The following is a 13,188-nucleotide window of genomic DNA, read 5'->3' as shown; positions in this document are numbered from 1 at the left end:
TACATAATCAAGCATTAAACTTCAAATAGAGAAGCAAGGTCATTGCTGCCCCTAGCGCCAAAAGAGCTCCCAAGCACTGCAAGATTTCTGGCCTAGTTAGCATGTTTTCAAAGTTCTTACTAGGACTCTCTTGGTATTTATAAAAGCCTATTTCTCTATTGAAATGCAGAGGAACTTTACAAGAGGAAAGCACCAGATGTTCTCTTTTCCTGAAAAATCTTTAAGATTCGTAAGAAAGAAAGAAAAAATAAAACTCGTTGCAAAAAGTGTTAACATTAAGATCTAAGTACATGTAAACTCCCATTGCGTGGAATAAACACTCCTTGGTTTAACGTACAGCATGCCAATAATTAGCCCAAGATTATTCTGTCTGTGCTCAAGAAGTATCTAGTGCAGAGCAGAGGACACTGCAGTCTCCTTCATATAATAATATCTCTTTACGATATAAGAATCACACATTCTGACAAGATACTTATTTGCTGGGTCTTGTGAAATCTCTGTGGCATTTTCTGATACATTTTGTAACAGGTAATTTGGGATCCCCAAAAAAATATTCTCCGAAAAAACCCTCACAGCAAGCTAGCCTAATCCTCAAAGGCCACAGAAACAGGTGAAAAAAATACTCCGGTTATGCTAAGTAGTACTTCAGATTGCTTCACTCACGATTCCCATTTAGACTTCTTTCTCTGCTCCATGAGTATTTATTTGATGGTGATCATATCTATGCCTTTATCCTTCTCCATTTGAAAACACAAAGGACAGAATAAACTCAACCATCCCTTAATTAACTTAGACAATAGGAAGTGTCTCAAAATGACAAAGGAAAATGGGACATGGAATCCATGTGAACGGATCAAGAAACAGTTATCACAAGATATGAAACCGATCTTTCTCGTTTAAGTGCCTATCACTGTGGATTAGAGTTTCTTATATCAGACAGCTAGAAGGGATCAGAGTTTCACCTCCTCTAAACTCCAACCAATGAACTTCCCCGAGTTTCCCTTATTAAGACAATTAATTTGAATAGTTAGTTTTTTTCTCCCAGAAATATTTCTAGTCTTGTGCTGAAACATGAAGACATGCAAAATTTATTTGGTAATTTGTTCCGGGAGAAAGGGGGAGGCAAGGAAAAGATTCTGATTAAAGACAAACTGATCATTATGTAGGAACTTCGCAAAATTCTCAAAGCAGCCTTTGGAGCACCTACAGGCACGTTTGAACTGTTTGACACCAAGAATTCTATCGCTTCTGTGTTAAATCCACAGAAACTTTTTCTACAGCTTGATTTTGGTGTGATAATCATATTTTGAGTGAAGCTCCTGACAACAGAAAGTGACAAACAGCATTGGCTAAGAAGAAAATCTTCCTCCCGCATAATTTAAATACATCAGGATCGTTCTCCCAAAGCAAAAGTTTTTTATTGTTTGAATGTTTATATACGACCTGTACTTAAAACAGACATGTCCTCAAAAGTAGTGTGATATCAGGTCTGCAGAAAGTCGCTGTCACTTCTGGAGCTTGCCTCAGATATATAACTGGTACCAAATTTTTATAAATTTTCATTCACAAATGGAAATGGTAAAACTATCAGGCACGAAAGCCTACAGAATGTCCAGTAATACGTGATTTTAACACTGTAATACCTAGAGAGACAGACATGCTCCTTAAACAGTCATGAATGCATTTGGCTCTTTCAAACCAGCGGAGGTGGGGCTCTGTCGAATGAGAAAGAGAATTTGTTGTAGGAAACACTGCTCTTCACTGGGACCAGCTGGGGATTTGTGACAAATTTCCTGCTTCTCTTGGTTCACATATCCTCAAGGGAAGACATTAACTCCGTGAATATAAAAGCATTTGAAGCTGATGTTGCCCACTTGGGCAAGAGAAATCCAGAGGCTGGAGACCGAGGCAATGGACACCAAAGACGGCATGACTGGAATTTTGCAGGTATCTTCTGAAATTTAGCGATAGGAGGACATTTTCTGAGAAAGAGAAATTCTGAAACTTTCAGGTTGAAAGAGAACATTGATGAAGGTTTGACCACTGCACTCAGGTTAGGGCTAGGAGACACACATTGGCTATTAATTACTTCTTTCCTTTGAAAGATCCAGAAAGAAGAGTAAGAGGATAACTGTGAGGACAAAATAGCAGGAGAGCAGCGCAGGGAATAACACCAAGAGTCATACGGAGCTTTGCCTCATCTGCCAGAAAAAGAGTGTCAGCAGGAATCCTGCCGGCACTCGGGGTACGTCTGGGCAAGCACTGCTTAGGTGAGCAGGTTACCACCGTCCTGTGCTCACTACAAAACCCATGGAATTTAATGCTGAGATTAACGGGAATGTTTACAGCTCTCATAGCTATTGCTGCAGTCTCTCTAATCTACCATCTCAAACAAGTGCCATTGAATTGTTCATTATCTATTTATAACTTACTATTCGCAAATAGAAGGGCTAGAAAACTCTTGGGTTAGTTTTGTTTCACAGCGAAGCTTCGATCTGAAAATAAAGTAGTTCTTTCATGAACTCTGGTTTGGAGAAAACCTGGAGGCACCCACTGTAAGGTAAAAGCCTAAAAAAGCCCAAATGCATGAAGTTTTACCAGGACAGCAGCTGTTCTGAGGTTTGGGTAAAGCTTGCGGAAGGAAGCTCAAGTAACATTGTTTCATCTCAAAAATAATCCCACAAAACCCCAACACACCAATACTGAGTATTTCATATATTCAAATTAAAGTGAAAGATCTTTAATTGTACCACTTGGAATATGAGAACTATTCGTCATAGTGTAGAACTTTTTTTTTTTTTTTTAACACTTTATAGATAGAAGACACTAGCTTTTTAATTATCTGTCAGGTGAGATGCAGAACACAGGGGTAAAGATTACTTCATTACATATGTATTTCAAAAGTTATTATTTTATCCATCTACCCGGAAAGCCCCAAATTACATTTGCAATAGCGATCTTCTTACTGGCTCACGCTGAGCAGACTGAGGGGCATTTCCAGGCTTTCTCAGGCTGCAGAAAAGGCTGCTTTTAGCCATGTTCTGACACGTGGCACCCAGGGCACATCCCTGGACACACGGCATATCCTGAGTCTGTTCCCAGAGTTTCTGGTTTCATTTGACACTTTTTCCATGGACACCTATTATCGCATGCTTAAAAATTATTCATAGTCATAGCAGAGAAGGAATATGAAAAACAACTTTTAAAATATTGCTAAGGAACCAATGTATCAATAAAGGTTGCAAAAGGTTTTAAAGTACAGTTTTACATAATTACACATAACATGCGAAAGCACCTTCAATTTAAAAATTATCAAAGAAAGACAAAAGCACATTTTTAAAAAAAAAAAAAAAAAAAAGAAAAAGCTGTTAACCGACCTTTATGTCTATGAGATCCATCCATGTCAGAAAACTCGATATGATTCTCATCAGCCCAATACAGTCTGTGGTTGACATAATCTATCGTAAGAGCCATCGGTCGAGATATCTGGGTTTCTATGACAACTGTTTGACTGGAGCCGTCCATGCCAACGCGGCCAATGTGAGGATACTCACAGCAATCAATCCAGTACAAGTATCTACAAAACAAAATACAACAGCTGCTTTGTTTAGAGATGCAAAAATAATAACAATAAATTAATTTGTTTAGTTGATCTCAAGAATATATCAATAATTATTCTGTAATGCTACCACTTTCCAGATAGATTTTTGGATTTTTCTAGGCCTATCTGTAAATGAGAGTCCTAAATGTGAAACGTTTGAATAGCAGAGCCCTCATGCTAGATGTGATTTCATCAAATTCATTACGGACTAGTGAAAAGTGCATTTAAATTGCGTAGATTTGATACCTTAGAATTTGAAGTACCACCCACATTGGACTTTGTGAATCCCCTATCTTGCAAAAATTGCATCACTGCTAAACTTACGACAAATATTGTATTATTGCATTTTTTTTTAGCACATATTACAAAACCTTGTTTTGTTGCTAACAGTGGTATGAGGCAAATTATATTACTTCAAGAAGTACTAGTTCCAAAACGTTAGAATAGTTTCTCACATAAAAGGCTTAAAAAATAGGTAAAGCACTGAGAAAGACTGTTGGAAAGGCGAGCAGCAATTTTCTCTTTAATATACTATCGAGCCACAATACAGAGCATGTTTTTCAAATAAAAAGAAAAAGGCCTATTATTTGGTACATGGATGCACATTGCTCCTGCTGTATGCCATTACTTAGAACCTCAGGATGGAGCCTTCCAGTTGGGAAGCTGATATGCCCCTACTCTTCAGGTTTTGGAGAGGCTCTCAAAGACCCAGATGCAGTTCATATTCTTAACAGGCACCTGGAAAATCATTTGTGTGCCAGAGAAAATAGTGGCCCTAAGAAGAGCTACGGGTATCCAACAAAACACAGGAGCAATACGTTGGCACTGAGCCTGTTCCACAGAGGCACTAGAGAAAGGGAACTTCTTCCATTGACTCCAACAGAAAAGTTTTTCTTCGGAAACATATCATTACTATCGTATGGCATCAGCAATACCGTTGATCTAGCATTTCTCATTTGTGAGAAGAAAGCCCTAAGATACAATTAATACTAGTTCCAACAATAAGTCTGAACACGAAATGCAAACACAGTTTTTATTTCCAGCAACTTTCCATATTAAAAAGAAATGACCAAACAAACATATTTATATATTTAAAAAAAAAAAAAAAAAAAAAAAAAAAAAAGAAAAAGAAAGAGAGCTTGGTGTCGGAAAGCTAAGTCTGTGCACATACTGTGCACTGAGCTGGAGCACGGCATGGATTTTATGCCTGTGTATATCTAAATCTTCCCAGAAGACTGTGACTCTGTACAAGCTTTGTAGAGTTGATTTTTGCACACACAGGGAACATATCCTGGATGTCCAGGCAACCAGAGAGAGATGCCATGTATTGGTTTCTTCAATACATTTAACAAATGTCCACATCCTCCCTACCAAATTTTACAGGGAAGAAAGGGTACAGTTACAAGAAAATTCAATGCTAGTTCTAAGAACCAGTAGAAAATGGCTTTTCTCTTAAAAATAGGAAAGTAGACAGGTTACATTTCTTAGCTAGGAAATCACTGCTTTGCTTTATTCAGGCAGAGTCCAGAGGAACTCAACAATTTTCTCCTGTCACTGACACTTGAGATGATTACTTGAGACAGGATTTAGAGACAGAAAAGAATCCTTAATTTGCCATGATACCATAAGAGTGTTACAAGACACTACAATAGTTTTATTCATCCAATTTACACAGATATAGCCTAATGTTCCATAAAACAGGAAGCATTACATACGGAATTCAGATCTGAAAAGACATATGGCAAACTTTCCATAGTCTATATTTCATTTATTCAAGGACTAGATAATCATTTAAGTATTATGATTCAGAAGTATTATTTTTCTTAAAGATTATAAGCAGCATAAGTATCTATATTTAAGATAACACAATTGGTTCAAAATTCACCAGGTTTTAATGACTTTCAATTAAACGTACGCTGCAGTTTTAGTGGAGGGTGTTAATACAGACGATGGTTTACTGGCAAATCGAGAGGCCTCTGTTTATGAGGCATAAACTGCATATTGGGCCATACAGAGCCAGTGACCCATGGCCGTGGCGTTACACATGTAGTCACACAAACAGGAAGTACCTCAATGAATTTGCATTTTCTATTTCAAGAATATAAGATCTTTCTTCTTCTATCATCTGAATTAGAGGCTGGCATGAAATGGTTAGACGGTTTATTTGAGCCTGCCTAATGCTCATTTGGTTTTGATCAACTAGCAATAGCTAGAAAGTTTCGTTTAAAAAAAAACAAACCCAAAGCCCAAACAAACAGAAAAAGTAAAAAAGGCTTGTATCTCTTAGGGTTGGACAAGATGACCTTCAGTACTCCACTCAAACCTCAACCATTCTGTGATTCTGGGAAAATCAAATATTAAATAAATTTTTTAGTGGAAAAATTTCTTTCCTTTTTTTCTTTTTTAAAAATCATTGTATTTGGTCGATTTTCTCAAGGACATCCATTTTATGGGAAAAAAATATAATATTTTAAACTTATAACTGTGAAAAAAAAAATGTCCGTAGTTCCTAAAGCTCTCACACCAGTCAAGAAATCAAAAATGGTGGTGGTGCTCAAAACTGCACTCAGAATACCAGCACAGACTTATACTAATAAATAAATAAGACATGTAATAATTAATAAAATTAGTAATTAAAAGTACTACTTAACAAACTACTTAAAATAACTAGTCAGTTCTCACCACTGTTGTTGCAATAAATTTTTCAAGCAAAGTGATCGTTTCAAATTTCTGAAACTAAAGTTAGAAACTAAGTCACCTAAAATAAACCCTTGTATCCTAATTATGAATCAGTCCAGTTATTAGACATGTGTGAAAATCAAAACTTTAATTTTATAGAGTAAAAAAGGCAAAGGCTGTCTTTAAATTAAGCAGGATTAAACATTTTCACTTTTTGATTAACATGCTAAAACTATCAGAAGAAAGTCTTCATATACATGGTAGATGAGTCGCTTAAATTATTTTGGAAACTAGTAAACACAGAAGAGAGTGCTAACAAGACAGTTTGCTTCAGTGAATAAACAAAATAAAACGTAAGAATTGTCTTCCATGTAATAGGAATTTTTTGTTATTCAGTAACACACTTTAAAAAAGATACGGCTATTTTTTTTTAAATATCTGCTTTCCGCCTACCAAAAGAAGACATTCACAGAGTAGTAAATATAACGAAACATGGCTTAGTACCTGCATTCATCTTTCTATTATACCAATTTTATATGTAATGATGATATAGTAAGCATTGGTAATGCCTTTTAGACTACTGATATCCAGTATAGCTGAAATTTAGATAATAAAAAACCTAATTAGTATTTCCTGTCTTCTGTTTTTATAAAAAAAAAAATTCAATATAAAATTAGGTTTAAATATGAATTACTGCAAAATGGCTGCTTCATACCCAGCTTGAGGATCTAAGGACAGATCTCTAGGAAACTTCACTCTTTTGCTCACAAGGACGGTGGGGTATAAACCATTGAGTTTAGACACCTCGATAATTCTCTTTTCAGTATCAGACCAATAGAGATTCTTCCCAATCCAGTCAACAGCCAGTGCATTGGGAACAGCCGTATTGTGGACTACCTAGAAAAGGAAAAATTACATAAATTATTTGTCTAAATACCGGGAAAAGGAACAACAATTCGAGAGTTACTAATACTAGAATATTGAGAGGTTGGATATATGATACAGTAACATAAAACATGCGAAAAATAGGTATTATTCCCTGCTAAACACTGACACTCCTGAAGTAATGACACTTCTTAAGTATCTAAGACAATATTACACTTTCCTTACAGTAGGGCAGAATGGATAATACCATGATGTAGTAAAGATCAAGTTTCCAGCTTCCCTGCATTATGTGCTAACTTTGAAGAATTTTCTATCTTCCATTTCTCATTTTAAGTTTCTAATTTTCCTTTTGTCTTAATTTAAAAAAAAAAAAAAAGAAAAAAAGGACTATTTCCCTTTATTTTTCTGTTTATTTTTCACAGAACCAAATGGAGACGAGGCTTCTCTCCCCATAGTGCGCCCTCAAATACATCTGCTCATTAGCTCACCACTCCTCTCCCCAATCTACATCCGCATATATTTCATTTTAATATCGCAGTAGTGCCATATGTCATCATGATAGACTGACCATAAAGGCACTCAACTCAAGCAAACCGGGAAAGATTACCTTGTTGGAAAGTAAATACTGTGCTCTTATTTCCAATATTCACATGGCAGAAGAAAGAGGAACTTTCTAACAATTAGTTACATTTCAGAAGGACTACATTATTAATAAAAAACCCAAGAGACGGAAGCAATTTAGTGACCTACTGGAAAGCCCAGGCTCTAGTGACAGGGATGTGCTATTCTCAAGGTTTTTGATGGCTAGAATAATTCTGAGACTTGAACAAACGCCTCTAGTTATACATGATTACAAATCTCATCGTGATTGTATGATTCAATCTTGCTTGGCTGGGAGTACTTCATGCTAAGTGTTGAGTGACATCTGAGTAGTCCCAATCATTAGAGTCCAACTTCTTCTAGGCTTAAAAATTCTATTTCTGATAAGGTCTATTCTGACTTATTCTATTCCTGATTAGGTCTGTGCAACTAGAACTCAAGAAAAAAAAATCAGAGAGAGCAATACTTGAAAATATTTGAGATTTCTTAAGTACTAACAATGGGTTTATTACTGTAGTGTTCATTGTAATTTATTGTCGTCTTCAGCACTAAAAGCGTGTGCAATAGAGTATAAACATTACACGTAAACCTGATTATATATAACGGAACGTGTTATTTTTAATTTTATTTACCATTTGAAGAAACCGAAAAGCCTTCAAGATAAGAAGGGATACTGTGAGATACTTTAAATTAATTTTATAGTTATGAATATGTAAAAGCACTCTTTCAGGTTATTACGTTATTTATCACCTTATAAAATCTTTTTAAAATTAAATCCAGGCACGCACCCATTTTTTTTAATATGAATAAAATACTTTATTTTCTCATACCTTAACACTTCCAGTTTCACTGTTTTATCAATATGTAATTGCAGCAACCGCTGCACTGGGACATGGGACATTTCATGTAGAAACGGATAGCTCTGCAAACTTAGATAGTGATTTAGCTACACTATCTAGAAGCATCGAGCAAAGTAATTAGCCTCTTTTTTCTGATGACTTTTCCTTTGGAGAGTCACTTTAAGCTCGTTCCAGTCACTGAGATCATCAGTGTGACATTTAACGTACACAATCCAGCTTACTACAGCATTTTCCAATAACTGACTTCATTTGAATCTACAATACTATACATAAAACTGTGTTAACGTTTGAACACATTTATGTGAAAAAGTTCTTGCTTCAATTGTATAAACATCTCCTCCGTGATCAGATGTAGAAGAAAAATGAGATGCCACCAGGTCACCCAGAGCAAGAAAGCTAGAGTTGGTATACTGAACAGATGTTACCTTCTAAAGGGGAAATCGTAGGTAATATATCAAATAGTATCATTTACACTAACAGTCTATTTATTTATAGTAAATAGTAAAACAAGAAGTATGAAGGAAATAAAATAAGAAAGTCATACTTCAAGGGAAAAGGTTGTCAACCATACAACCTCTCTTCCATGACAAAAAAAAATAAAAATAAAAATTAAAACAGGCTTGCTGGGAAACTAATTATTTGTAACATCAAATTGAAATCTAAGTCAAAGAGACATAAAGTTATGATTTGGCACTGGATAAAAGATTACTGACAGAACATCAGGCAGCTACAATATATAATTCTTGATAATTTTTTGCACAGATTTTTAGCTTTCAGAGGCCAAATCTGAGCCAATTTTTTTCAGTGAAAAAATAAAATACTCTCATGAAAATTAAATGCACTTATTTTCATAATTTTTTATTTCAATATGGCATCCTATTTGAGTAAAATCTCCATCAACATGACACTCATTCTGTAAATTGCAAAATATTAATGAAGGACAAAAGAAATACCCTCCACACCCCCAACCTAATTTTCTTCTAATGTTTGTTCAAATTTATGCAACATTTCCTTAAAAAAAGAAATAATTACTACGTCATTAGAAAGCAACAGGAAGTTTTTTTGTTGTTAATTGCTCTCACCTGGCAATTACGAGTTGTTGACTGGGAAAAATTCTTTATTCTTCTTGAAATAGTTAAGATTAGAAAGAAAAAGTCTGGGGTAATCCCCAGTCCTGAAAATATTCCCTAAAATAAGAAAATACAAACTCATCCAGAATGGACAAGAAGCTGAATAGGATGCTTTGTAAAAAGTTTAAAGGCAATAAGTACAACTCAAGGATTTAATGGATTTTGAACCCTACACTTGCCTGTCTCCTATTTTTTGCAGGAAAAAAAATCTTTGCAGGGACTTGCTAGAACTTTTTAGTGCATGCTGGATTTTAGGTTTACCCCAGTGGAATCAGAGCACCATAACTTATGCTCATCCACATCTGTTTTAAATTCTAAGAACAATTATTTCCATGCGAGGGATGTAAAGAAGGTTCACCGATGGCAGTCAGTTTCAAAACAACCCTCAAAAAGACTAAAGTCGGTGTGCTCTGAGGATGTGTCTGGTCCATGCACTAAGATGCAAATGAAAAATAGAAATCTATAATTTACTGGTGTACAATGAGAGAAAAAAAATCACAGGATATGTTCCTGCTCATTTGTTCCATGTTTAAGAAGGTTAGACATAAAAGAATAAGCAACGAAGAATTCCTTACTGCTCATCACACATTCTGGAAAAATGTTCACATAAGTAAACAAACGTACTTAATATTATTCCACTACAGAGGCAAAACAGACAGGTTGTGCAGAAACGTGAGCACAGTTTTACCCTAGATTATTCACAGCAAAGACATTGAGTTATTTTCACTCTCAGTGTAGTGGAGGTGAGACAAAAGCAAACTGAAGACCATAGAAAATTGTATATACACAACTTACACCCAATTATACCTTTTTTTTTCCTTTGGCATCCTGTAAACCACACTGAACTGCCAATTCAGTCAACTGTCAATTTAAGTCTTAAGGAATTGAGATCATAAATACAGTTCTCTTAGTCCCTACCTCTACTTCAAATAAGATACAAACACAACTAAATTTTACTAGACTGGCTACCCCTTGCTGTGTTTGTATGCATATACAAAAACCTCACAATCTGGGTTAAAAGCATGAAGGAGCATTTCCCAAAATACTCAAAAAATTTAATTCTAGTAGTGACATAATTAACCCCCAATTACCTTGATGTCACTTCCATTTAAACACATTCTGTTTATGCGGCTGCCATTTGGTCTGCTGGAATCAATCCAATAGATGAACTCTTCTCTATAGTCGAAGTCTATCGCAATCACATTGTTCAGCCCCTAAAAACAGAAAAAAAAAAAAGTCCATTTATTCAAATGTTTGAATACAAACTGTTGAATAGCATTCAGAATGCAAAATACATTGCATGCAACATTCAAAATGCTTTATTTTACTGACTGCATATTTTTGAAGTACCGCTCTCATTTTTCCACACATAACTTGTAAACAATCAGAAAAAGATAAAAATTGTAACAGAAATAAATTTGGTGACAAAGAACTATCTCGCTTCAGAAATGCAGATGATGTATGAAACTAAACAAAGCTTCTGCGTTTTTCTTTCCTATTATTAAAATGAACTTTAGCAGGATATACATTTCCCTGTTAATGACTACCTTTGTACTACTTTGGCAAACTAAATGACATTCATTTTATAACAATAAACTCAGAAATAACATAAAATTATTATCTATATTAATAGTGAAATGTTTTCATTAATAAAAATTAATCAGGAATTCAAAATTGTGATCTTCAAAGAAGCATTAATTTTAGTTCCTGAATAAGGAGGTTTTAAATCTCAGATGCCATATCGTAGGTATTCTGTACAACCATATACGTGACAGCTGGAGATCCAGCAAGCATCTGGAAGTCTCCTATGGCTCCAATTACTAAGCCAATACATTGTAAGAAAGAGTGGTGGATCATATTTGAGGTACTCCTGTGGGTTGGAAAGAGAAGTCATATAATAATGGCTTTTCATCCCAAATGGCAGATAAGAAATAGGTACTGCACTCGGAGGCTAGCTCTTATTTCCTTAGCTGAGATTAGGGAAGTCTTCCACCATAAACTGCTTAACATTCTGAGATGCAGTGAAATCACAACTATTCTTAATATACAAAGATGTTGTTATTAATCAAACATGCCCAGAGAAGCTGTGGCTGCCCCATCCCTGGAGGTGTTCAAGGCCAGGCTGGACGGGGCTTGGAGCAACCTGGTCTGGTGGGAGGTGTCCCTGCCCAGGGCAGGGGGTGGAACTAGATGGTCTTTAAGGTCCCTTCCAACTCTAACCACTCCATGATTCTATGGAGCAGCAGCGGTAAAAAGAATGGATGCAGTTCGCACTCCTTTTAAAACCGCAAGATCAGTTAATCAATTCCCGTATCAGCCCAATGCCATTCCACTCTCAGGTAGATCAGCAACCTCCCTCGTTAATGTAACTCATACTTGTAGAGGGGACATGCTGGACTAGCCAACTCTGAAATAAACGACTAAGAACAACCATATTTAGTTGTACAGAAAGTGATACAGGGCTCATCTGCCAACTACTGCAGTGTAATCCTGTAAATCTATCTTTTGATCTAAACGTAGAGGAAAAGAGTGATTCGGCTGCACAAGCCGTCATTAAAGAAAGCCCGAAACAATAGTGTTGGAGGACCACTCTCATTTTCAAAACTCACGTATCCATGCACGGTGTTCTAACAAAACCAACTGCAGCTCTGTCAGTGATAACTATGCTGCAAAACACTTTTTCTGTCTTTTTTTCTACTACTAGTATAAATGCATCTACAGTAAACCCCCCCCCCCAATTCTTAACAAAGAGACAAGAGATGAATGAATACAAGAGAGCATCCAAAATTCATAACATTCATGAAATCAAAGTTAGTAATTTATGAAAAATTAGCCTTATATCTACATATTCTACAACACTGTAAAAATTTCTTAAGTATCCAGACTAATAAAGAGAAATGACTGCCTGCAAGTCTTTGGTTTCAAGTGTTTTATTTTGGGGTCAGTTTAGTTCCAATATTTATCAGAACAACAACTGCAGGTAAAACTATTTCTGTAGACCCGCAACAGAGTTCTCTGCCCAGACAACACCTCCTCTTCATGATCTACATGTCACTTTTAAGTCTTCCTAACGTAATTCTTTGTCTTTTCTCACGTAATCTGCTTTTAGAAGGAACAGGGAAGCTTTCAAACGGCATCAGCTGCGTTAGTCTCTGATTTTAAACCCGCGGTTTTGTTTGTTTCTGTTACACACAGCACACGGTATCCTAGGCCGTGATTTGCGTTGCCTTGGTGCTCCAATTAAAAAAACGCAGATAAAACCCACAAATAATGAGGAGGAAGATTCTCTCTATCTACTCTATGGACACCCTAAGAATTTTGATGACTAGGAGTGAAAGAAATGGAAGGCAAAGAACATAAATGAAACACAATTCAAACAGTTGTACTGTTTATGTATATTCAAAAAAAAAGAGGAAAAGGCTGGTATGTAACA

At 35.8% G+C, this 13,188-nt stretch overlaps 1 protein-coding gene across 1 annotated transcript in view; it reads right to left on the bottom strand.

Moving 5' to 3' along the window:
• LRP1B (LDL receptor related protein 1B) overlaps nucleotides 1-13,188 on the bottom strand; it is a 744,151-nt gene that overhangs the window by 105,685 nt on the left and 625,278 nt on the right. The window contains exons 58-60 of the mRNA XM_063341107.1: nucleotides 10,847-10,969; nucleotides 6,996-7,177; nucleotides 3,378-3,577 (exon numbers count right to left, since the gene is read on the bottom strand). Of these exons, the coding sequence (XP_063197177.1) occupies nucleotides 3,378-3,577; nucleotides 6,996-7,177; nucleotides 10,847-10,969 (505 nt within the window). The remainder of the gene's footprint in view (nucleotides 1-3,377; nucleotides 3,578-6,995; nucleotides 7,178-10,846; nucleotides 10,970-13,188) is intronic.

Source organism: Chroicocephalus ridibundus, chromosome 7 (assembly GCF_963924245.1).
Source record: "Chroicocephalus ridibundus chromosome 7, bChrRid1.1, whole genome shotgun sequence".
Taxonomy (NCBI): domain Eukaryota; kingdom Metazoa; phylum Chordata; class Aves; order Charadriiformes; family Laridae; genus Chroicocephalus; species Chroicocephalus ridibundus.
The sequence above is the reverse complement of the archived record's forward strand: the minus strand, read 5'-3'. Positions and strand labels throughout refer to the sequence as shown.